The sequence below is a fragment of the Ascidiella aspersa genome, chromosome 3, assembly GCF_963924565.1.
Source record: "Ascidiella aspersa chromosome 3, kaAscAspe10.2, whole genome shotgun sequence".
Taxonomy (NCBI): Eukaryota; Metazoa; Chordata; class Ascidiacea; order Phlebobranchia; family Ascidiidae; genus Ascidiella; species Ascidiella aspersa.
In genome coordinates this window covers 38,141,650-38,166,657 of record NC_139449.1, presented here as the reverse complement: position 1 = coordinate 38,166,657, position 25,008 = coordinate 38,141,650, and the positions used below count along the sequence as shown (strand labels likewise).

Below are 25,008 nucleotides of genomic sequence, written 5' to 3'. Positions count from 1 at the left end.
GTATTGTACCAGGGACCTTAAGTTATTCCTGTAAGTTGATTGCCGTTCTGATGTTATTGAGTAAACTCAGATCCGTTTAATACTTGCTGTGGCTAAGCTGTTGAAACAGGCAACCTCGACCAACTTAGCAAATGGAGTCGGATTCAATTAGCGAAACCAGCACCAGCCTTTACAAATCTCAGTTTTAGCCCTGCAGACCGATGAAGATGGAAATCGCTGCCGTGGGTCGCTAATTAGGCCAGGTCTAAAATTCTTATGCTAATCTAGTATCGAACAAGTGCCGATAATACGTCTTTGCATCGGGTATAATATTCTAAATGAGAGAACCTATTTGTTGTTAAATAAGACTTCGCGTTGCAGATTAAATCTACTTGACAAAAAACATTTAATTGTTGCAACAGCTTAATAATAAATCATACTTATTTACCTCCATTATTATAAAATGTTACCTATTTCTGTTTTTCAACATCTGCAACCAATATGTCCAACATCATTTACGTTTTAGATAACTGTGACATGTAATTTTACAATGATGGTCTCTAAAGTAGTGCTCTTCAAACTTTTTTGGTTTGGTGAACCCTTAAAGTTGTTGTGACAAACTCATGCACCCTGTTTCCTTAAAATAAACTGAGGTAAGAAGCTATATGAAAAATCATTATGCATATCAATATCATTATGTCAATTAAACCGAGCGGAACTGCCGAAGTTTTACACACTGTCGGCGAGAGTTCAATTATGGCTGCAGGCTGCTTGCGAGTACTAATGCATTTCAAAAACAGCATTACAGGTTCATTTATATACATCAGTTGAAACCTACATCCTTTTAATAATATCCTAAACGTCAAATATGAACTTGTATACCTTTTTCGTACTGGTGCAACAAATGCATATTTTGGTGCACCCTAGGGTGCGCCGTGCACACCGGTTGAAGAGCACTGTTCTAAAGTCAGTATATAAAAGCCATCAATTGAATTTAATCCAATATTCAATATATTTTAATCCAAATATCATCCAATATATTTTAAATGTATCAGCCATGCAATGAATTACACAAGAGCATTATCGATGCCAATAACTTTTATTTATAAATAAATGATGATAAATGCAACAATAGCCCTGAATGTAAGTACTTACAATAAAATCCCGCAACAAGAAAAAAATTAACACATTTGCAAAAATAAACAAGGGCACTAAACAACAAAACGGTAGGAATAACAAATGGTAAACAAAACTTACAGGCGATAGTTACTGTATGTTTATACTATAGTTCTTTTTACTTGAAAAGTTCAGTGAAATTTGGCAATTTCTAAATGAGAGTTTTAACATAAACAAAACAAAATTACAGTGATGTAAAAAATAACGAAAACACTTTTTTTTTCTCGATTAGCACATTCCTTAAAACTTGGGGTAAATTAGGTATTGCGTACTTTGAACAAGAAATTTAACGACGAAAGGTGGGGGCTTAAGCTGGGCTAAACAAAAATGTCCACTTTGTTGTGCTACAAACACTATTTTCAGCAAAAACATCACAATATGTAGCAAAAAATCATGCTGATTACATTATAACACTACGGAGTAGACCCAAAGATTAGATCTTTTGGCCTATCGAAAATATTGTTGCAATGGAAATAACGATATTTGACTCATAAAATAAAAACAGTAGCTTAAGTTTGAGACACACTGTTGACAAATTGTACCTTATTTGCATTTTAATTTGCAAGAGTGGCCCAACTTAAGTAAAACAAACAGGGAGATCAGTAGATTATCCAGAAAACACATTCTGTGTTCGTGATTTTAACTGAAAATTCAAACTTCTAAAAGAAACTTTGGGTCATTATATACGGATCTGTTCAGAAGTTTAATGGTAAAAATAACGGCCAAAATAGACATAAAAAAGCGACATGCTTTATTATTCAAACGTTTCGGCAAATGCTCATGCCATCATCAGTGATATGAAGGCCACATCAGTTACACCCGTTTATATATACTTTAGTCGCACAAAGGAATGATAAAAAGGTGCGAAAAAAGCGTCGCAAAAAACCGATAGATAAAAAGGTGCGTGTATAAACGGGTGTAACTGATGTAGCCTTCATATCACTGATGATGGCATGAGCATTTGGCGAAACGTTTGAATAATAAAGCATGTCGCTTTTTTATGTCTATTTTGGCCGTTATTTTCACCATTAAAAGAAACTTGCTTTGTAATAATATGTAAAATAACGTTTGGTTAGGGTTATCACAATGATTTGACTTTTCTATTTGTCTTAAATATAAATAACAAGACAAAGTTGGTTTAAGAGTAAACCGACATCTTTAGGACGACGTTTTGATACGCTACTAATCTGTGGAAATTAATATTTAAACCAACAATATTATTGTTACAAAAAATAAACAAATAGAAAAAATCGAAACAATCAAAATTTGTTAGAATTTCTTTCTGAATCTGTTGAAGGAATGTCTTATTGAGGCCAACATCGAAACACTTCTCTCACTATCCGCAGAATAACCACTCTGAGGACCCGGATTATTCGGTAAACTTTGCGAGTCTTTGGTAGTTTTTTGTGATGAGCATGACTCAGCATTTGTTGGCTCTTTTTGTGAACATGACTCAGCATCGGATGACACAACTTGAGACGGATGCTGGTGCATGGGATATGCTACACCCTGCTGCACGGGATATAGCTGTGGTAATTCGTCATTTGAGATTTCCAATGTGATTCTATCGATGCTGTCGTCGCTAGGTGACTCTGGAGAGCTTGGAAATTTTTCAAATGAAAAATGCTAAAAAAGTAAAAATAATGATTAGCATTCTCTAATTTTTTTAATGATTTTAAAAATTATTTTAATGACTTGTTTTCAGCTTACATTTAGGAAATTAAAAAAAAATACATAGCATTCTATTCGAATACTGCAGCACATAGCGGTAAATACGATATTGTGGTTGTAGTTTTAGTTAGAAAGTAGGGAATTTTGAAACCCATGAAGAAGAAGGGCTAGATTTCAGTTGTAAACACACATATGTGTGTTCAGGTTTCATTGCATAATGATATGGTACTGTGAATCCCCTTCAATATAAAGTTGCTTGTACTAACAAATTGAGCAAGTATTGGCGTATGGTTGTTTCTCGACTCGTTCCCTTTGTGAGCCTGCATAGCTCAGTTGGTGGAGCGACGGTCCCGGCTTGACCGGAGGTCGTGAGTTCGAACCTCACTACAGGCTAGTTTTTTTATAGTCTGCCCTGATCATTGATCGACAGATTCGGTGAAGAGTCTGCAATAGCTTTCGGTATACTAATGATATGTAAGCCGTAATCGTTGGTCAAAAAGCAGATTCAGAAGGGCTAGATCTCAGTTGTAATCACACATATGTGTGTTCAGGTTCCATCTAGAACAGGGATGGCGAACCTTTTTCATCGTGCGGGTCAACAACACGACCTTAATCCTTACAAAATGCTCAAGTGGGTCATATATTTGATTATCCGCTCACTTTATGCGAAACTCTACTGCGTCGTTTTAAGTGTTATTGTCGGGGTTGGTAATTTTTGAATGATTTCGGATTCCCACAAATATTAAGAAGCTGAAGCATTTTTTATGAGATTACAGGAGTTCAGTACTAGAAAGCTATTTAGCATGGTTTATTGGTTTAACCAGGGTTTATAGAATTTTTCGTCCGCGAACTCTTAATTTCCAAGGATCGCCACCCTTTATGTTTTACAGCGATAACATTTCGGTATTTCTAGAGAGACAAGTGGGTCATTAAAAATCTGTGGTGGGTCACTTCGTGACCCGCGGGTCAGTGGTTCGCCATCCCTGATCTAGAAGAATGTAGCATTATGTGAACGTTTCAGATAACTCTTTGTTGATTTTCAACATGATAAGAAGTCACTGACTTCACCTACTTCTTTATTGCCTTTGACATCCCTGTTGTGTTCTATATTGGATTAAAAAAGTGCTTCGTTTTTCTAGACCCGGGATCAGTTGCTTTTGTTAATGATGGCTTCAGGTCAAATTTGCATACACAACATTGTGCTTTACCTCCGGATCCACAATGAGCTGCTTTAGGGTTGAACTCTCGATGCTTGAAAGTTTCTTTCTTTGATCCTCCACTGATATAGAATCTAAAACATACATGCACAAAAAATTGATGCAACTTATTTTAAATGAAACACCAACTAATTTAAAAAAAAACATTTAAACCATAAATCATCTCAGGTCAAACAAAATGATCTAGCAATTTTGTTTGAAGCCAGATACATGTTTGTATTATCATGTTGTGACAGTGAATTCTAAATCTAAATTAAACAATACTATAAAATTAAGAAATTCTGTAATATTGCCAACATGAATAAAGTGCTGACAAAAAAAAATAACTCAAACTGAACATTTTGATCATTAGGCCCCTTCCTGACTCTTTGGAGATATGTTTTATTGACATGGCAAAATATATATCTCTGTTTTATCTTTGAAAATGATCCAACTTTTGTTAAACAAAACCAAAGTCAGTGAGAAATATTCCAATACGACATAAAATAAAGTGAAAGGGTTCGCATAAAAACATTCCTCAACAATCGAGTGCGTCAGGTTTTCGGAAAATTCCAAGGAAAGTGTCGGAGACAAAACAACAACAAACTGAAAGCGCAAGTAACAAGAACAATGAAGGTTATTTACGGCGGCACTCACATGAGGGAAGTGACGTCATAATTGAGGAAGCGCTGTGATTGGACGATGTAGTTACCATGGAATTGTCACTAGCTTCAACCGGTTGACGTCGACCAATTGAACTAGAAAAATTAATATATATATATATATAGAAATATCATACTTTTGTAGTCAAAATTTTCTTTCGAATAACAGAATCTGCCTGAATTTGAATGGTGAATAACAAACGATTCTGGTTTCACCTCAATAATAAAGATTAAACTAAGTACAGAAATTAGTAAACCGAAAATTAGTTGGTTGCGATGTTATGATAAATATATTTCGCCATTAAAAGCAACACCTGTATCAATATTTTTGTATGACAAATTTCCACTGAAGTTTATATTTGTATTATTGGGCACAAAAATACAGTTCTAAATTAGCACATTCTGTAGTAGGTAATTATCTATATTGGGAAAGATTGACAAGTATATTTAACACCATTTGTAACTTTCATATAGCTAGAGTTTATTTAAGTTGTCCAGCAATTTTTCCATTTGACAAAAAAAAATGTTGTCAAACTTGGAAAAAACCTGTAAAACAAACATCACTTTAACAATTAAGTTACACCAACAATATGTTTTTAACTTTTCATGAGGTGCAAAAGTTATTGCTAGCCTAAATCATGCTCAAATAGAATTTTATGCAAAGCCTGGTATAAATTAAACTAGACCCTTGATTGTGAAACTAAAAATCCTTGCAATAACTCAATTGACCTTATTAAGAACAATGAGGAACTAAATAGTGGTTTTAATATAGACTCGGTCACTACACGTTATGTCTGGTAATGGCCAAGATGTGAGATTAATAAGGAATCATGTTTAAAAAGTGATCCAAGTTTTGCATATTTATATAGTTGCTATGCAAATTATGCAGTTGAACAAATATGTGATATAACATATTTAAACTTTGTTACATAAATAAACAGTTATCTATGTTTATAAGGTAAACAAACAAAAAGTGTTTTTTGCTTTAGGAAAGCTATTTATTTTCGATTTTTAATATATATATCTTTTAAGGTCGAAAACTATAAGTAAGGTCACAAAACCTGGCTGAAATGCACAAATTAATATTATCGGATCGGTAATTCCCCCCTAGTATTGAATGAGAACCGATACTACCACTCGATATCAGGTTTGGCTACGATACGATATTATCGGACATCCCTAATCAAAACATGTAAGCCCCAGTTGCAATTGTTTTTTTACATACCTGGGTGCCATACTAGGGAGGGGTTGTATCTTCTCGAAAATGCTGCTTTTCGGGTCATTTTCATTATGTTCCTGTGGTTGCCGTGGCGATAATGGCAGTGAAGAGTCACTGAAAAAAATTGGTGAAAAAAATACCTCAATAACACAAAATCGTAGCTTTTAAGTTACCTAAATTATCAACATTGCAATCTCTATAGCACGTGTATATTTCTGAACAATTTTGCAGCGAACAAATATTGGTAAAAAAACTGCATCAAGGAAATTACTTTTTCTCAATTTTTACAGCTTTGGGCGCAGTAAGAAAACACACTTTTTACAAAACTACAATCACAACTTAACAACGTCCCTAAATACACAGAACAATAGGAAAATAATACCATAATATTCTGTTTTGAAATGTTAGCCGGCATTTAAGTCTCGCATACGGAAAATTTAAATCTGCAAACTCAAGGCAAACAGTTTGAGAAATACTGCTTTGCAAAGTGATTAATGGAACTCATTACACACCCTTAATTCTTGATTACCTTGAGCTCAACTTCCTCGAAATCGTTTGTTTTTTGCTGTGGTTACTTGCAACACGTGGGCTTTGTTGAATCTCAGAATCGCTGCTACTTCCACGACATTCAAGAGGTCGCTCAAATTGACTACGGAACGACACATTCGGGGTCGCTCTGTCATAAATGCTTTCCTTCACACTAGAAGTGCGATTACTCGGAGTAAAAGACGGACTATTACGGTGCTTTGAAAAGTCGGATTCGTGGAATGATGATTGGGTGGCGAGACTTTCTGTTTTTTGCTGCTTTGAGTGTTGGTCGTAGAAACTTTGGTGAATGCCGGATGAACTTTGATAAGGAGGGGTCATGTTTGAGTGAAATGGCATGCTTGACCGAACACCACTCATCATTGGAAAGGGACCGTCTAAAAACATTTTCGAAAATTATATTAAGTTGATATACACACATTTGTGCAACAAGCAATAATGAAAGGAGGCTAGCAAATCAAGGATTTCGCTAAAAAAATTCTTGCAAAGTGTAAAAATGGTTTTTGGCATTTTTCAAGCTAAAGTTGGTAAAACAGAAAATTACATTTCAAAACATAACTGAAGTTTCTATTAAAATGTGATATTAGATTTAGATGTTAGTTGCTTTTATCAAGATTAGTGTTTTTTAACGTTTCAAGGTTGATGTTAGAGTTTAAGTAACTTTACAGGGTTATTTTATTTGCAACATTAGCTGTAAAAAAGAAAAAAAAAATTTTTGAATAATTTTGGTTACCACATTAAGATATTTACACTTTAAATTATGTTTTCATAAAAAACTAAAGGGATGTTCGTTTCTTAACTTTGCTATTATAAAGTTATGGATGTTTCTACACATGTCTACACATGTCAAAAGAAATCCAATAAAATTACAAACTTAAACAATCGTCAGAAATTGATTTCCTAAATTGTTGTACTAAAAATAAAACATGCTGAGAAACAAACTGGAATTATATTAAGAAGCATGCAGTATTACTCAGTAAACTTATAAACAAGATAATCAATGCCCATATGATTACTCATTGTATTAACCTGGAAAAATAAACAAATGCATTGTGGAAGATCGATCTATAACAGAAAGATATGCCAGTCATCCTTTCAGAAACAGTCTGTGTGAAGTTTGAAAACATGCAATATTTTTTTCCTACACAGAAAGAAAAGAAAAACTTTACTTAAAAAATAAACTTTGCGATCATTTTGTATAAACATAATGCAATACACAATCATCAAAATTCAATTAAAATTAAGAATTTTTTTGTCAAGTCAAAATAAAACAAAGTGTACAAAGTGAACTTTTTAACTATTTTTACGTGAAAATGCCTCGTTTAATCTATTTTTTTAAACAATCATTTTAAGTTCAAATGAAATAATCAATGTGTATAAATAAAAAGGGTAGAGAAAAAGAAAATAAAACAAAATACACAGTAAATTTAAAAAAATTGCCATTTTACCTGCAAATGCATTGTTTAATCTATTTTTAAAGAATCGTTCCGACTGATATATAGGAGATATTGTTTGCAAGTCGAGAGGTAAATCTTGTTCCTTCATTGAATAATCCATAACGACCACAACCAAAGAATATTGCTTGTGTTCATTTTGTATCATATCTTGTAAGGCCATATCTGCTTTGAATTTGAGCCAAAAGTTTTGAATAAAGTTCCTTTAAATTAAGAAATAATAACTGTAAAAAATTTTTAGAAGAAATATATAATAAAATTTAAAAAGATAAAAGCCGGCAATATATACAAAGGTAGGGCTCCTTAATCAAATATCTTGGTTTGTCATTAAACTTCGTTAGCGGAATTTAACTAATTGGACAACAAAAAGTCAATTTATCTTGGAAATGAAGCATTGTGTAAACTACTATCTACATTTTTGGAGCATAATAGTTGGAGGTTTTATTTAGACATAGTAAGGATATCAAAGCCTTTATAGCATTAGGTAGCATTTTGAACGTTTTGAATCTGTCTATTAATTTTCAACATTTGATGTTGTTTAAAATGCAACCTACTTCAGTATGTGCTTTGATATTCTTATTTCTTACCAAATCTCTTGCTTGAGTTTTAAAAATCTCGCTATTATTTAGCAGTTGTTTTAATTTTTTTTAGAGTCTGTTTCTGGATTAATGATGCTTAGGTTAATGCATAACAAATTAATAAGTTCTTGGATATCCTGCATTCTGGTTCTCATAGGTATGGATTAAAGAGGTCTGGCTGCTGTTCTTCTAGCAGTATTAATTTATGATTGATATTTACCTTGTTACAACGATGCATGTAAACTTGCATGCATCTAATGCAGCAGCAAATACATCTTTCTGTGACATTCCTGGGGGACAGTCGCGAGCAAAATCAAATATCTTTAGGTTTTGGGGTTCAATAAGTTTCAGTAAGTCCTGTACAGATAGAAATTATCATATTTTAGATATTACTCAACCTCAACCAAAAACTAACAAATATTTTAAAATTTTGGTTTAGTTAGATGTTCAATAGTTTAACTAAACAACAATAAAATTTTAAGGTTTCTATCATTGTAAGTTTTATAATATAATTTATGCAAATCAAATTGAAAAATATGTAAATGCTAAGATGTGTTTGGGTTGTATATTTTAAAACTTCTAAAATTTTAATTATAAATTGCAAAGCCCAAAAAGGTCGAGTAGGTCGACAGCATCTTGATTAAGACGTTTCGATACGAGCTTGTATCATCTGCAGTTGATGTGACTGAGAAGCACATTAAGCATCATTTATAAAAGATGGGACCCAATAGTTATCAGTCTGAGTTTCGAAAGTTGGGCCATTATTTAGCACCTTCAGGTCTTAACGTCTTAATCAAGATGCTGTTGATCTACTCGACCTTTTGGGCTTTGCAATTTAATATCAAGCTACATTACAGATCCGTGCATAGTGTACCCATCTAAAGGTTTAATTATGCCAAAAAACGTTTTATGAGATCTTTTTAATGATGTGACATTAACTTTATGATTTCCTAAAGATACAAGTGAACTAAATAATCTCAACTTAAACTACCTGGGCAGCGTGAAAATCTGTGTTAGGGTCGTATATCATAACTACATCGTATTGAAAGTTGCGAAGTTGTGATGGCTTATACATCGGTGAGTTGAGACTTGAAACATACTGACGAGTATTTCCATTGTTGGAGTAAGGTGGGGGCCGATCTAACACCGTTGATGGCAATTGAACTCCAAATAAATCATCGTTTTGATTATTTGTCGATAACTTTGACTCAAGTGAAATATTGTTGCTTTCATATTCCTTTTGTTTCTTGATGTGATTATCAATATTTCCATTTGTAATAATTCCAACATTGTTAGATGGAATACAGATTTCACTCGTCTCTTGGTGTTTTGAAGATTCCTCCATATTTTGTAATTTTAAAATTATTTGTTTAGTGTAACAACTTTTATTAATTCACCATGATTTTTGAAGTTTTTTGGCCTGTTTGAAAGTAAGATTTACAAATTTTGGTCCTGTAAATATTATCAATGCAATTTGCAACATTGCATGTGTATAGAAACATGTATAGTTGTAATAATTATAAGAGAATGAAACTTTGGAAGAGGATATTCACCCGGACACTCAAATAGTTCAAATTGATGAGCAAAAGAGTGATCCAGTTAAATATCCTATATGTACTTTCTGAGGTTATTAACCCGACTAACAAATAATTCAAATATATTCTCCAAAAAATCATTAAAATTGGGCAAAACTTAGAAAATTAAATCTAATACTACTACCACTGAAACTTGAATCAATAAATAATCATGTATTGGTGAAAATGTAGACGGCGATTAGGCTAAATGTCCGTGCACTTCCTAAAACTTTCTCATATATTATCCAACTTAGCTTTAAACCCAGATTGCATTTGCATCCCTTTTCACCAAAACCCGCTTGCCTGTCTCAATAGTAATTTTACATAAAAATATGACCTTTCAGGGTCAGTCTGCATTGTGTCATTTTTAAATGACCCGAGTCCCAGTCAAGTTATTCTCAAAATAACTTCAGTTCAAGTCAATCCTTTTAAGTCCCAGTCAAGTCATTCGTAAAACAACTCAAGTCTTTTTGAATAAAGTCAAGTCCCATTCCAAGTCATCGGTTGCGCAAGTCAAGCCCCAGTCAAGTCATAGTTAGAGCAAGTCAACTTTAAGTCCATGTCATAAAAAATAACTTTCTACTATTAAAACTGGTAAACTTGTCTGATTATGAGCAATATCTCAAGTAAAAACCAACATAAACGCAACATATAGAAACTAAATTGTTTTATGTGCAATAATAAAGATAAGTAACCCAATTTTACAAAAAAGAGTTATTAAAAGCAAAAAAATTGGCGCTCTTTTACTTATGTACGTGAAAATTAATAAAAAAAAAAACTTTCTTTAAATGCTGCATACCACAACGCATATTGTTTGTGTTAGCGTTTGGTTGAGGGTGGGTCAAGTTATTATTAATAATAAACATAATATTACATGACCCACCCTCACCCAAACGCTAACCCGCACCCTAACCCAAACAATATGCGTTGCGGTATGCGGTTTTGTTTTGTGCATAACTATTCACGTACATAAGTAAAAGAGCGCCAAAAAATTTTAAGTCAAGTCAAGTCAAATCATTTGAAAACAGTGACTTAAGTCAAGTCATTACAACACTGGCAATTTATGAGAACAGTTGAATTAACAACTTGCATATAACTAAAAGTTGAATTGTGCTAACTTCCTCAACTTTAGGTGTGCATACAACCATGATTACACACATGCACACTTCAAAATTTAATGCTGCTCACGCGAGGTGACATGAAATGCAAACTGGTTTCTGGGCATATTTTGCAGATTGTGGTGTAGAAATTTAGGCCATGAAATTTGCTGTTAAGGCCCGTTTACACTACAGCTGCACTAAGCCAAGCAAAGCGTAATTTGCTTTTAAATTCTATTGTTTTGAGCTTTTCACACTTTGCTAAACTCAAGCCCCGTGCAGCTGGAAAAAATACGCTTTGCAGCGATTTTCACATTTTTACGCCCAGCTCAGCTCAGGGCAGCTGTAGTGTAAACGGGCTATTAAGCTATGGGGGCCACAAATTATGGTATGCAGTCAGGTGGGTGGTACTGAATACCGAATACAACCAAACAGAACCCAATGTGATCTAATGCTCGCGAACGAATTTACAAAACTAAACTTCTGTTTTCTTTCTAAATATAATTCAATTGTGCGCTGAAGCATATCATTTCAAAACGTATGAGAAACAAAGAGGGTTGCAAAAACTTGCAATGAACACAAAAAGGCACAATGTAAACCAATGAAAATAATGTGGCTCGTAAAAGTAATACTACAAAGCGAATGGTGCCGAATGTAACATGTAGGAGAATCACTAAATACCAAATCGTACCCAACTGAACAGATTTAATTGCAAGAGAGAGACGGGGCTATATACGCGAAAAATTGCTTCTCAAGCCAGCCTCGTCGCGATAGTCTTAAATAGAAAGAAAGTAGTTTTCTCCCAGAAAGAAAAAAAATACGAATTTCTATTCTCGAGTTGCAATTTCTGTAGAGTTTGCGTGCTATGATAGTCCAATTGTTAAAGCAATTTTTACTTTTCAAACAGTCACGAATTAAATTGCGTTGGTGTGGAGGCCGTTAAAAGATTGCCTTAAGCAAGCTTACTTGTGATTGTATGTGATGTACTAAAGAAGTACCCGGCGTTTCTCAGGTTTTACAGAGTATCTAGCAGTTTATTTCTAACTGGTAAAAAATTAGTTTTGTTATACCGGCGACTTCAACTACAGCTGTCACTGACACTGACCAGTTTCATTAAAAAAAGTCACGACATTTCATCCGTATATTAATCAAGAACCAAACCCATTGAAAGAAAAAAAGTTCTGTAAAAAAAAACATCATGAAGTAGTTAATCTCAGAGCCGTCTGACACGTTTTTACCACTTAGTGGTGTGGTGTTGCTGCCACTTAAAGGCTGATTTAATTGAAATTATTATCCGCTAGAGTGCGCATGTTTCTATATTTATGAATGCAACATGCGATGTTTTTTGGAGCGTCAATTACTTTAAGTTTAACAGTTCTTAATACTTAAGCGCGGTAAACATGCTAGTGTAACATTGTCTTGTTCGTTTAAGGTTTTTATAACAAGGTTGAAATTTTTGTATATGTACCCTAATACAAATTATTAGAATACAAAGTGTTGTTCTAAGTTTTAAATTTTACTTAAGGTTTAGATTTGGCAACAATTTGGAATTAGTTTGTGCAACACTTGAATATATTTGTTTATAAGTTGTTATCAACATGCAAAGTATTTTAGTGGTAAAAATTCTCATTCATGCTAATTTAAAAGGTATTGAAGCTTTGTTAACTTTCAAACCGCTAAACTTGTGTTTAATTTTGCAGTAAACATAATTTCTTGGGATTTAATCTTAATGCCTAATTTTTCGATTAAAACGTGGATAAAGCCAAATATATTTGTGAAATCTTTTCATTTTTTACGTTGCTTGGTAAATGATTTGTGTTTAACTTCCCAAACTATAATATTTCACAAGATTTACAATTTTTAAAAACTTTCTTAAATTGCCTACCTTAAAATTTGGCTACCAACAAATAATAACACCCGTGTGTTTTTACACAAGTCAAACCAATTATTTTCCATGTTACAAATAAATGCGTGCAAAGCTTTTTTGCTAAAAATTCTGTTACCAGTGGTGTAAAAAGTCATTTAAAAATGCGTCAAGATTCAGTCAAGTATTTTTTTAATAAATAACAAGTCAATTCATAAATAGCGCAAGTCACGTAAACATTTAATTGGTAAGATTCAAGATTTAAATAATTTTTGTGTATCCTTGCAAACAGTGAAAACATATATAGCATGAAGAATAACACAAGGCCAGTGAAAGGACCGTTCGGTCATGTCTGTAAACCAGTCTGATTATGAGCAACAACTTAAGTCAGGGGTTCTTAAACTTTTTTTACCGCGGACCCTTAAAAATTTTTTTTTCTTTGCATGGACCCCGGTAGACAAGAAATGCTCCAAAATGATGTCACAATACAAATAGATGTCATAACTCTGTTTATTTCAGTCCGAAAAACGTGAAAGTTAAATGGAGTCTAACTATACTTTTCAGTGCAAAACCGTTTAATTTTTAATTAAAGTGTTCTTTAAAAACATAATTACTTTAAGTATACACTAGTTTTTTTAACTAGGCCTTCATGGAACCCCTAAAACTAGTTCACGGACCCCCAGGGGGTCCATGGACCCCAGTTTAAGAACCCCTGATTTAGAAGAAATAAGTTAGGTTCTAGTGTAGTTTTACTGGAATATTTCGGACAAAGGAAATCGGTCAAAAGGTGTTTTCTTTGAAAAATTTTACTTCTTAAGTATACACTAGTTCTTTAATTAGGCCTTCATGGACCTCCTAAAACTAGTTCACTGACCCCCAAGGGGTCCATGGACCCCAGTTTAAGAACCCCTGACTTAAGTCAAGTCATTTAAAAACAGTGCCTTGAGTGCACCGTCAACCTATTGACTTAAGTCATTTTAACACTTCTTTCTTCTGTTTCTTCAAGGCTTTGTTAAGGAGCTTAAAAATGCAAAACCCGATGCAGCATATGAACCAACCCATGCACCAGTATGGGGACCCACAAATGATGAACCAGGGGGGCATGATGCAGCAAAACACCCCCCAGAATATGCAAATGAACCCAAACTTTCTCCACCCAAGTATGGTGCAGAACCAGATGGCACCGGTTGCGCCGCAAATGCCCCCGCCCGGAACCGTGGCCCTAAACACTCTGATTGAATACGCCGTGAACAAAACCTTTCATGACATTACAGTGATGGCTGAATTACTTCCAAGCAAAACTGACATGGAACGTAAAATTGCAATCGTTCAGTTTGCGACGAGAACACGACAGCTGTTCATCAGATTGTTGGGGCTCGTGAAATGGGCAAGCTCCGTCGATAAAGTTGTCAAATGCAGTGAAATATCATCTTTCCTCGATAGACAGGTAAAATTTTAATTATTAATATGTTAGTAACCAAGCCATTAGATTTATTTATGCACAAATGTGTTATGTAGTAAAATGTAGTACTTCAAAAGGTGAACTACTATCATAAACCTTTAATTTTTGATTTTATCTTATGTAACAGAGCTGTTTTGCTAGAATTTTGTTTTGGCGAATTTGTAAAATGTTCTTCTGTGATTTTATCTTTTAAAATTGGTCAAACTATCAATACCCGGCAATTGAGTCATTTTATAACTTATCTACTTGGTTAATAATATATTCCAGGCGATGGTGTTCGTCGATACAGCCGACAAGATTCACATCCTCGCAAACCAGCTGGTCGTCCAAGCGCGACTTCCAAACTTCTCCGTTCCGGCAGCCGTAGATGTTCTCACAACCGGGACTTACCCCCGGCTACCGGTGTGCATCAGGGACCGAATAATTCCCCCCGACCCAATCCTACCCAAGGAAAAAAAAGCGGCATTAAAACGAATCGAGCAGATAATTTTGTTCCGCTTGGTTACAGAAGTAATTCCCCCGCAGATAATCTTCCTGAAAGTTGAGAAGGGCGTTGTACATTTACACGTTCCCGGGGAGTTTAAGGCTTTAATAACTTTAATGGGCGATAGCGCCGATATTCCATGGCGTCTTCTGCAGCTTGAGTTTCTAGTCGAAGATCGTGAGGTTGGAAACGGGAAATCGCTGGTGCATAGCGTGCAGGTGAACTACATCCATGAGCTCGTTCAATCGCGACTTTTCGCAAACGATAAGCCGCTCGTCGACCTTTTTAATCTTCTTCACTCATTCTGTCTTTCACTCAAACTTGAAGTTTTACAAGCGCAAGCCGACCGGCTGACCAAGTTGCGATGGGGAAAGTTTATACAAGTCGAGGAATACCTTCCAGGCCAGAAGTTAAGTCTCTCTTATTGGAGGTTAAACCCTCACAAGAAACAAACCAAACCGTTCTCAATCGTTATTCGACAAACCCCAAGCAAACCATCCAATCCTTTGCAGGTAAAGTTTTATTTATCTTGATAATGAATTGCAAAGTGCAAAAGGTTGAGTAAATTTACATCATCTTGATAAGACGTTTTGATACGAACTTGTATCATCTTCAGTTAATACATGATACAAGTTCGCATCGAAACGTTCTAATCAAGATGATGTCGATTTACTCGACCTTTTTGGCTTTGCAATTTGTTATCAAGCTACATCACAGATCAAGTCATAGTGTACCCAAGTTTAATTTTTTTCTTTGAAAAGCTGTTTTTGTTGTAATCATGTTATTTTAAGACCAAACTCTTTTTAAGAAAATTTAAAATTACCAAAATGTTTGTATATCTTCAAGACAGCTTTTGAAATCCTAAATAATAACTAAACTAAGTATCCAACTGCATTTAGGAATTACCTCTAAAACAATGAATTACTTTTAAAGTTGTATGAGTAATCAAATTTATTAATTTTTGACCATTTTTTAAGTATGCGCTCTTAGAAATTAATAAATAGTTAGATACACAGTTCAAGTTCAAGATTTACATCACAGCTTAGCGATCTACTAAACATTTATTGATGATCAATTAAAACCTTTGTAAACAACTATGTTCCAGATAAAGCACATCCCCAAACTTCCCCTTGATGATGTCGATTTGGTCGAATCAGCTTCCCATATAAACCACCTTTCACTCGAACGACTTCTCAACCAATCGATCTGCATCAGATCTTACCACATTTTGCTGCAAGTCAAAGAAATGCTGCAGAAGCACATCAGGTAGGATTACTTAGGGTTGGGCTTTTACACTCGCCTCTCGCTCAATTCAAGTGAAACTCACTGCAGGTGAGTGCTAATTAACATTACCCAATCGCCCGATTAACACCCAAATTAACAACAATCGCCCGACTGACGAGCCGTACGGGACTCTATAAATTCACCTGACTGTCGAGTGCCAAAATCAGTTGTTATTATTAGGCGTACTGAATTCTATAAATTGTTAACTTTTTATGTTTTATTTTGCAACGACAAAGACTGAAGGTTATTTATTGCATAAATCGGAAAAATTAAATTATTAGGAAAAAACGTACAATAAAAGCTATTAATTTGGTAACAATACAGAACTTAAAACAACATGCCACAAGAAAAAGAAGATTTGAATAAACAAAAATTTGAAGTATGTTTCATGTAATAAATTACAAATAAAATTTACCACTGTTCATTTATAATTAGGTTGTAACCATTTTCCACTGGTTTATATTGTAAAATGTACTTCAGATATAAACTCTTTAAATTTTACAACTTATAATTTTTAGGCACGACCCCTCGTATTTTTCGGAGGATGAGAACGGCCAGTCTTCGGTTCTGTTCGTCCCTTTGTTGAAACCATTCAAAGATGACGACTGCTTGAAGATATTCATCGACCCACAAACCGGGGGTTATGTGCCCTCCATCAAAAGTATTAAGGACACAATGCTTGATAAAGTAAGTTCAACAGCCACAGTACAACAAAAAATAAAAAATAAGCAAATTCTCTCTTCTCTCTCTCTCGCCACTCCATGGAAAAAAATAAAATAAACCTAGTCCTTCCACAAAATGAAACGTTTTATTGCCATAAAATTAACCAAGAAGATTTTAAGTGGTCTGGGAAAGTAATTCGTTTTCATTTTTCTAATAATGTGTTTATATAAAGAAAAAATGTAAAAATAAATTTGACAAATTTGTTTTCATCTGCCAAAACTTCAATCTATCAAACAACGTAAATAATACCGGCGGCAATTGTTTATTTTTCTTTGTTTACACACTTTATATTGTGAAACTGTGCAATTTAAGAAATCATTCAATAATTAGATATTGTCAAAATTTTGAGTATATCTAAACTTTTGAATTGTTATTGATTTCTTTCTGACTTCCACATATTTAGCCAAAAACAATTTAGCCAAAAACATCCTCAGCACCTAAAATAATTGACTGACAAAGTCCTGAATATGTGGCATTACCTAGCACATTTGTAACTTATTTCGCGAGAAAGTAACTAAGTATATCTACACTTTAAATTGTTATGGTTTTGTTTATAAACTAAATGTTAATTGTTCGTTAAAAATGACCTCAGCATTTAATTTTTTTCTTTTCCTAAAAAAACACAAGCATGATTGAGGTCCTGGTTATCTATGTCAAAGCAAACATTAAACCAAAACGGCTAGGTATATGAACAATATTAATTAAAAGTTTTGTTTCAGATGGAGAAGGAGATAAACGACAACCAACTTTCACTTGTTGCTTGGGTGAAGACGCTGAGGGACATAATTTGCAGGGAACGATGTCGCAAGTCGCTGCAGCACCTCTCCGTTCAGTGCCTCGACCGACTGGCGCTGGCAAATAGAAGCGAACATCCTGTCGGTAAGCAATAAGTGTGGTCCAAACAGTGGGTTAAATATAACTTAGTAAATTAGCCACAGTTTATACATGTTTATGTGAACCTAAAAACTGTTTTTTTTTTTTATTCAATTTTGTCCATATTTTTGTATTTGGATCATTTAATTAGTTATATTAATTGGTAAGTTTGTTAAGAGTACCCATATGCTCACATTTTTATCATAATTTAAAATCTAGAACTGACGATTGCTGTGTTTAAAGTAGTCTTCCATTGGTTCAAAACGATGGAGGATCTCTAAAGTAAAAAATAAAAATGTAAAATTGGAGTTAAACTGAATAATGTTTAAAATAAGATGTATCCCTGTGCCGACGCTAGGGTTTGGAAAACGCCTGCAGAAACCAATGAAATCATCCACCGACTTCTGGGCCTCACATGGTTTAAAGAACTGTGCGCAAGATGAACCATATTACTTCTAATTAATTTAACATCTTTAATAAAAACTTCCTTTATAATAAATTTATTCTAATAAACTTACAAAAAATTCCTTGAAGTAAGATGGTTGGTAGACCTATACCAGTGGTGTCCAACTCAAACATGCCGGCGTGCAACTTTTTATGCTATAACTTCTTCCCGTGCCAAAGTTTAGTAATATAATTATTTTTAATAATAAAAGCGTTTTTTTACAAATAATAAAACTTAGCAGGCTGACTTTTGCTTTTTGTTTCTTCACACCAAACTTTATAGTTATGTGAATGCTAGCCCCCACTACAATATAATGTTATAGTATTAGAAGTAATTGTTAGTTGTCGTGATTGCAGCGATTTGCTGTATAAAAAATTAGGTATTTTTTTACAATTGGCTAAATAGCATATAAGTAATCTAGGGGCACTTGCGTGCCATTTTTTATTTGGTCGCGTGCCACATTTCGCACGCGTGCCGCTTGTTGGACACCCCTGACCTATACCCACTCCCTGACACTCAAGTACGAAAGTTATGGCCGAATTGTTATAAAAAACAGATGCACTGGGGTATAACTTGATGTACATAAAGGTCTCATAAAGAGCATTTTTAGGAAAACGATAAATTCGTGAAGAACAAGAAAAACATTCTAAATGCTTAAACATTGAAATCATACTCAGCCAACTACTGCACACAAGCTGTTAAATAGTGCAGTTAAAAATGTTGAGCAGATCCTAGTTTGAGAATGATATCCATTTCCCCAATATGATGAAACCATACAAGAAGCTGGAAGCCTAAATTTAAGCAAATTAAAAATTAAAAAAATATTACAAACCTTAGAATTAGTACAGCGAAAGCCATGGCAGACTCGCCGATCTGTTGACCAACGATGCACGCAAGACAGGTTAACTAGTCTTTGATGAGGTTCGAACTCACAAAATCCGTCACACTGTCGCTCTACCAGTCGAGAAACAACCAGACACAAATGCTTGTTCAATCTGTTAGTACAAGCCACTTCATATAGAAGCCTTAGAAATTACTATAAATATCGCCAACTCTTTGACGTGATAGCGGACAAGGGCACATGGAAAAACTACTGGGACTGTTTGGCAAAGCTGGCCTAACAGTAATAAACAACCTAACCTGTGATTAACCTAACGTGTGATTAAACACAGGTGAACTGGGCGACAACCTGATGTACATAAAGATCTCGCGCTACCCGATGTTCTACGTCATCGTTCGACTGGAGACAGTTGCAGACCGACCGACGGTGATCCGCTATAAGTACTTCCTGCTACGAACAAGCTCAAAACCACTCGTGGAACCACAAGTTAAGAAGGAAAAGGCGGAAACGACGTCAGAGACCTTCGCGCTAACACTTGTGACCTTGAACCAGGCACTAACGACCTTCAACATCGATCAACCCCCTTTGAAAAGGTCAAATATGTGTATTTAAAAGATTTTATAATACTTTTTACCTGATCTATTTTGCAAATTTTGATGACAAACTCTTTTGTGCTATATCGCATCTTATACGTTTTTTGGAAGTAGTTATTAAATCAAAAATGATAGGTTGAGCCGTGTTCTTGCTTATCAATCCATAAGCAGCAACTAAAAGTTTGGATTTAAAAACTTGGTGCAGGTTTGGTTTGGGTCGCCTGCGCCAGTTAACGCTGTTAGCTTTTCTAACATTGCGCCCCCATTGACCGGCTTTTCCTCTCTAGCTTTTTCATTAAAGTGCACATCGATGACCAAAACGCAAAGAACGAAAACAAATTATGCGCCATGGCATTCGCATTTGGTTTAACATGATATTTGTCTAACAAGCATAGAATCGGTGTTTGAAACCTGTGATAAAATTCGCTTCTGTGTTAACTATTTATTAGTATTAAAGCTGGGTTTTGATACACTTCAAAATTGTTATCCTTGTGTTTGATCAACATGCATTGCTGCCTCAACAGCTGAACATTACACTTTTCCTTCCCTAAAGGTACAAAGGCGAGCCCGACACTTGCTCGTCGGACGACGCCAACCAAGAGTCTGAGCTGCTCCACATCACCGCCGTTTGTTCCGCTCGCATCCCCTTCATCCTCCTCATGGAGAAGCTCAGCGACCTAGGGATCGACCACCAGGGGGCGCAGGAGGAGGGTCCGGAGCTCGGAATCAGCTGCAAGATCATCGCTCTTCCTCCAGTCAAAGGGATCAGCTCGGATGCCAACTTGCTCCTCCAGGATTCTGTCCTCCAGTGCTCCTTCCGCCTCCACGAGCGCCTCAACAAGATCTGGTCGGTGGAGCTGATCATGAAGGCTCCACCGCTTCAACCGCGGTTGCCAAGGCAACAGGGAGCCTCCATGCAGGTTGGCGGGACTCGAAGATAATTTTAAAGTTTTTTATCAACTTAAAATCAGAACTAAAGCCTTTCTTTCGTTGTAACTTTTCACCTTCAATGTTTTGCTCATGAAAACGATAATGTGTTAAGTTTTATTTCGACCCTATATTCAGTTTTTCTCTGAAACAATTTTTTTTTTATTGTGACTTTTATGTGAAATAATCCGCTTTGATTTTGTAAAAATATTTTTTTGTTAAACCTTAATTTTATTTAAAATACCAATAAATTGTTTACGTGAAAACTGTTAGAATCCTTTCTTCTTTTTTTGTAAACTTTGTTATTTTCCAGGTGAACCTCCATTATGACGTGTCGGCCCACCTCATGTCGTTGAACGGTTCTGGGACAGATCCAGTCGACGCCTTCCTGGAAGACTGGAAAGCTATCGGAAGACTGTACGGTCCTTACTACCTCTTCACCCAGCAGTTGACCCACCCTGCTTGCGATCTCGCTTCACTCACCCAACTCTACGCGTTCAACTACAAGACGATCTCCATCAAGTACGGCTCGGCGCTCAGCAGCTTTGTGAGCATTTCGTGGAGCGAAAACAAGTTCCAGTTGCACTTTGGACGCAGCGAGGGAGCGGCCACCAGCAACGCGCACTGCCTCGTGCGACATTACCTCAACGAGATGTTCAACATTGCTCCGGACATCGCAAAGCTCCTCCACATTCTCCTGGATACTTTGCGTCCTCTTCAAGCTCTCGCTCGGCTCCCAACATCCCCGCTTATCGGAGTCAGCGGGAAGATTCTAGTCGCCGATCAGGTCTTCTCGGTAATCCCGCAAACTCCGACCCACGTTCGCGTCACTTTCATGTCGCTCTACTGCCTCGACGTGCGCATGCGCAGCGACGGGATGGTTGCCATACGCGACGGATCCTTCTCGCAGTTCGATTACTCCAAGATCAAAAACCTGCTGATCCCGATCCCGGGACTCGCGACCTTCCTAGCGCAGTTCCGCGACCAGAAGGACGTCCGACATCGCTCCGACGCCGAAAAGGACAATCCTCCGTCGCCCGAAACGTCGAAAGCGGTGCCGCAAGCGAGCGGAGCCAACGACTACGGACTCCACGATATTCCGCACGTGCATTGGGCCGGAGCGCGCTTCACACTGTTATCGCACGAAGCAGTGGAAATCATGTGCAAGCCGATGAACAACCCAGTCCGTCGTATTCAGAGCCAATCTTTTACTCCGTGTCCTTTGGAACAATTCCTCGGAGCCACCTACGTGAGAAGAAGTATGGAAAACTGCATCCGGACAACTCGCAACGTAACCGCGATATCGGTTGCAAACCTCGACGGAGCTGACGGATCTCTCGCGTCAGCTTTTGTGTCTGGATCGCTCCAGTTCATTTGTCGTCCGCAGCCGCAGAACCTCCGACAACTGGTGCTGCGGATCCAACCGGTGCAAGTGGGACCCACGATGGAGAACTGGGGCGCCGATGACCTCCACGTGCTCGAGAAGTACTTTGAGATGCGAGTCGCTTGCTCTCCGTACCGCTTCAACGCCATGAAGTCCTTCTTCACGATGATCTCGTCGCCAGCGATGATCCTCCGAGACTTCATCCAGCTGATGCGATACGAGCTCGCAGGAGCAAGAGTCGGAGCCACTATGAAGTGGACGATCAACCTTTGTCTCACATCTCCCCCGCGCGTCTCCATAGCTCCCTTCGGGATGCCTTCGGTCCTCTTCAAAGATAAAGTTCTCCTGTTTGTCCAGCTCACCCAGAACCTGCCCCCAGGCACCCAGGGGAACCCCCAGACGGTGGTGATTCCCCTGCTGCACGAGCCCCACAACCCAGCAGTGAAGATCTTAGCGCAGGCGATGATGGGGAACAGTGCGAGCCACGAGATGTTGAAGATAGTTGAGGAGCAGCTGAGCAGAGCGGGAGAAACAGCGTCCAACTGGTTTTCTCACGCGGTTCGATTCCTCATGGAAAACCTACAGCTGTGACGTCACCAACACATAGTGTCTCCCGTCAACTTTGTGACGTCATATCACGCAGTTCGTAAATTGGCGACGTCACACCGTTCTATGCGCTCGAACTGAAGGTTGTGACGTAAACCAAAACTGTTTAGATCTGACGTCACATAAATAATTTTTTAGGTTGTGACGTCATATGTCTAGATTTATTTCTTGCGCAGCAACTCGCGTGCTTTTCAATTTAATGCAGAAAAAAATAATGTCTTTGTGACGTCATTAATATTTCCTAACTTTTGTTTGATTAAAAAAATGACATTTCTGCTTTATTTGATCGCAAAATCGCTTGTTACTATGACAACACAAATAGATCGTATTTGTGACGTCATTCAGTTGCGAAGGTGTTTGTTACGTAAGAATGTGCTGCCATGTTGTCTTATTCCTTTCAAAGTTTCAATCGAATCTGTTTTCTTACAAAAAGTGCAACAATCTCGAATAATACAGAAGAAACACCGAACCAAGGGATTTTCAGTTGTACTTTTTAGAAAAATGTGTTTAAACTTACAATCACTCACTGAACCATCGAGAAATTAGTTGCAGAATGAAAAAATAACCGAATCAAACATGAACATCTAGTTTTCCAGACCTAAAGTTATATAAAAGCATAATTTCGATTCTGCACCTATTTCTTAGAGTAGCCTAAAGTCTCCATATCCTGGTGTAATGACGCCAAATTCACACAGTACATAAGTAGCAGCGAAGACAGAACGATAGGACGAAGCACGTTTCGAAACAAGAAGGTTAACTGCTGAACAACGAACATAAACGTATTTACGGAGTAAATTAAACTCGCCAATTATTTTTTGGGACGCAGGTTTATCCAATTAACATTCAGTGTTTCACAGTATGCGTTTTTGTCGAAGTTTCGCTTAGAACAAATTCCAACAATTAGTTACTTAGCAAGATACAGCACAGCTAACTTCTCAAACTTCCTCAGCAGATGAAAAGCAAACATAACAGTTGAGAAAACAAAACCAATTCCAAAACCGCGGTTACCTCGGATTACGCCGCAGGGTTGTCCAACTCAAACATGCCGACGTGCCAATTTTTATCTTATAACTTCTTCCCGTGCCAAAGGTTAGCAACTATTTTTTTCTATATTAAAAGCGCTTTTATACAAAACATTAAAAGCGCTTTTATACAAAAAATAAAAACAGTATAATGTTATAATATCAGAAGTAATTGTTTGTTGTCGTAATTGCTGGGATTGTTTTGTATTGTGAATAAATAATGACAATGGGCTGTATAACAAATTTAGCTTTTTAAAAAATTGGTTGTGTTTTTGGGGGCTTGCGTGCCATTTTTCATTAGGTCGCGTAACTCATGTTGGACAACCCTGGGTTACACGAAAGACAAATTTAGATTCCCACGATACTAAGAACCTTATGCTGTAAAACTTTCTATGGGATTCAAGTGGTACGACAGAAAGCTTTTCAGCATGGTTTAACCAAGGTTTTCAGAATTTTTAGCGGTTCAGTGGTTCGCCATACCTGGTACATAACGTTAACATGGAGATGTAACACAGCCTGCTTAATATATGTTTAACATTTTAAGACTAACAACAATCTTGTGTTGGCCGCTGTGTGAATTATTCCATGAGCTTTTATAAATCAAATGATTTGCGTACAAGTAAAAAATAACACGATAAATATTCAGACTAATGCACTTTTTGTGTTATAATGGAGCAACTGGTGTCATGGATAGAGATAGAGGCTAAACATCTACAAAAAAAAAAAAAACTTGTAAAGAAGGCTCTGGCATCACTACTTACTGACGTTTCTTTGGAGAACTTTCTTCTCGTGGTTTTGTTTCTTGACTAATGGACCATATTAACTTTTTCTTGAATTGATCTGGGGTGTGATAACCAGCAATCCATTCAATTCAATTCAATTTCTTAAAAGTTTTGATTTACCGTAAAACCTAAATATTGTAGTAACAGAGGACGATAATATGTTTCACCTGATTTTTTGTTTCTCCTGCGGCCTAATGTCAAAAATAATTACCCAGCCCTGCCCTAGCGGAAAGTAATTTTGATTCATTCGGCCTTTAGGTGGCAGCAACACCACACCACTTGGTGGTAAAATTACCACGATTTTACATTTAAAAAACTTTTGAATATATCTTCAAGTAGAGGTTATCAATTTAGTTCCTCTGGCACATTTAAAAAACTTATGTTTGACTTACGACACACCGAACAATAGCTATTTTATTACACTACTATTTTTATTGTATATATACTTGTTTGTATCAGAGATCATAACGATTTGCTGCTGTTTTTTGTAACAATGATCTAGAATAGGGGTCGGCAACCTACGCCCCGCGGGCCGGATCCGGCCCGCCGCCTCTTTGACACATTAG

General features: G+C 36.4%; 2 protein-coding genes across 2 annotated transcripts; one reads left to right on the top strand and one right to left on the bottom strand.

Moving 5' to 3' along the window:
• Positions 1–1,955: 1,955 nt before the first annotated feature.
• On the bottom strand, positions 1,956–9,900 carry LOC146162869 (uncharacterized). The gene is made up of 8 exons (XM_083385424.1): positions 9,473–9,900; positions 8,702–8,838; positions 7,898–8,106; positions 6,433–6,826; positions 5,910–6,017; positions 4,680–4,780; positions 4,035–4,117; positions 1,956–2,781 (listed from the first exon to the last, which is right to left on the bottom strand). Exons 1-8 carry the CDS (start codon positions 9,824–9,826, stop codon positions 2,425–2,427), a joined length of 1,743 nt encoding a protein of 580 aa, XP_083241550.1. The 5' UTR covers positions 9,827–9,900; the 3' UTR covers positions 1,956–2,424.
• A 4,189-nt stretch (positions 9,901–14,089) lies between these two features.
• On the top strand, positions 14,090–23,069 carry LOC146162868 (mediator of RNA polymerase II transcription subunit 14-like). Its single transcript, XM_083384476.1, has 8 exons — positions 14,090–14,463; positions 14,746–15,474; positions 16,068–16,228; positions 16,765–16,933; positions 17,689–17,848; positions 19,460–19,721; positions 20,275–20,641; positions 20,962–23,069. The coding sequence occupies exons 1-8, from the start codon at positions 14,101–14,103 to the stop codon at positions 22,621–22,623; spliced, it is 3,873 nt and encodes a 1,290-aa protein (XP_083240602.1). The 5' UTR covers positions 14,090–14,100; the 3' UTR covers positions 22,624–23,069.
• Positions 23,070–25,008: the final 1,939 nt, after the last annotated feature.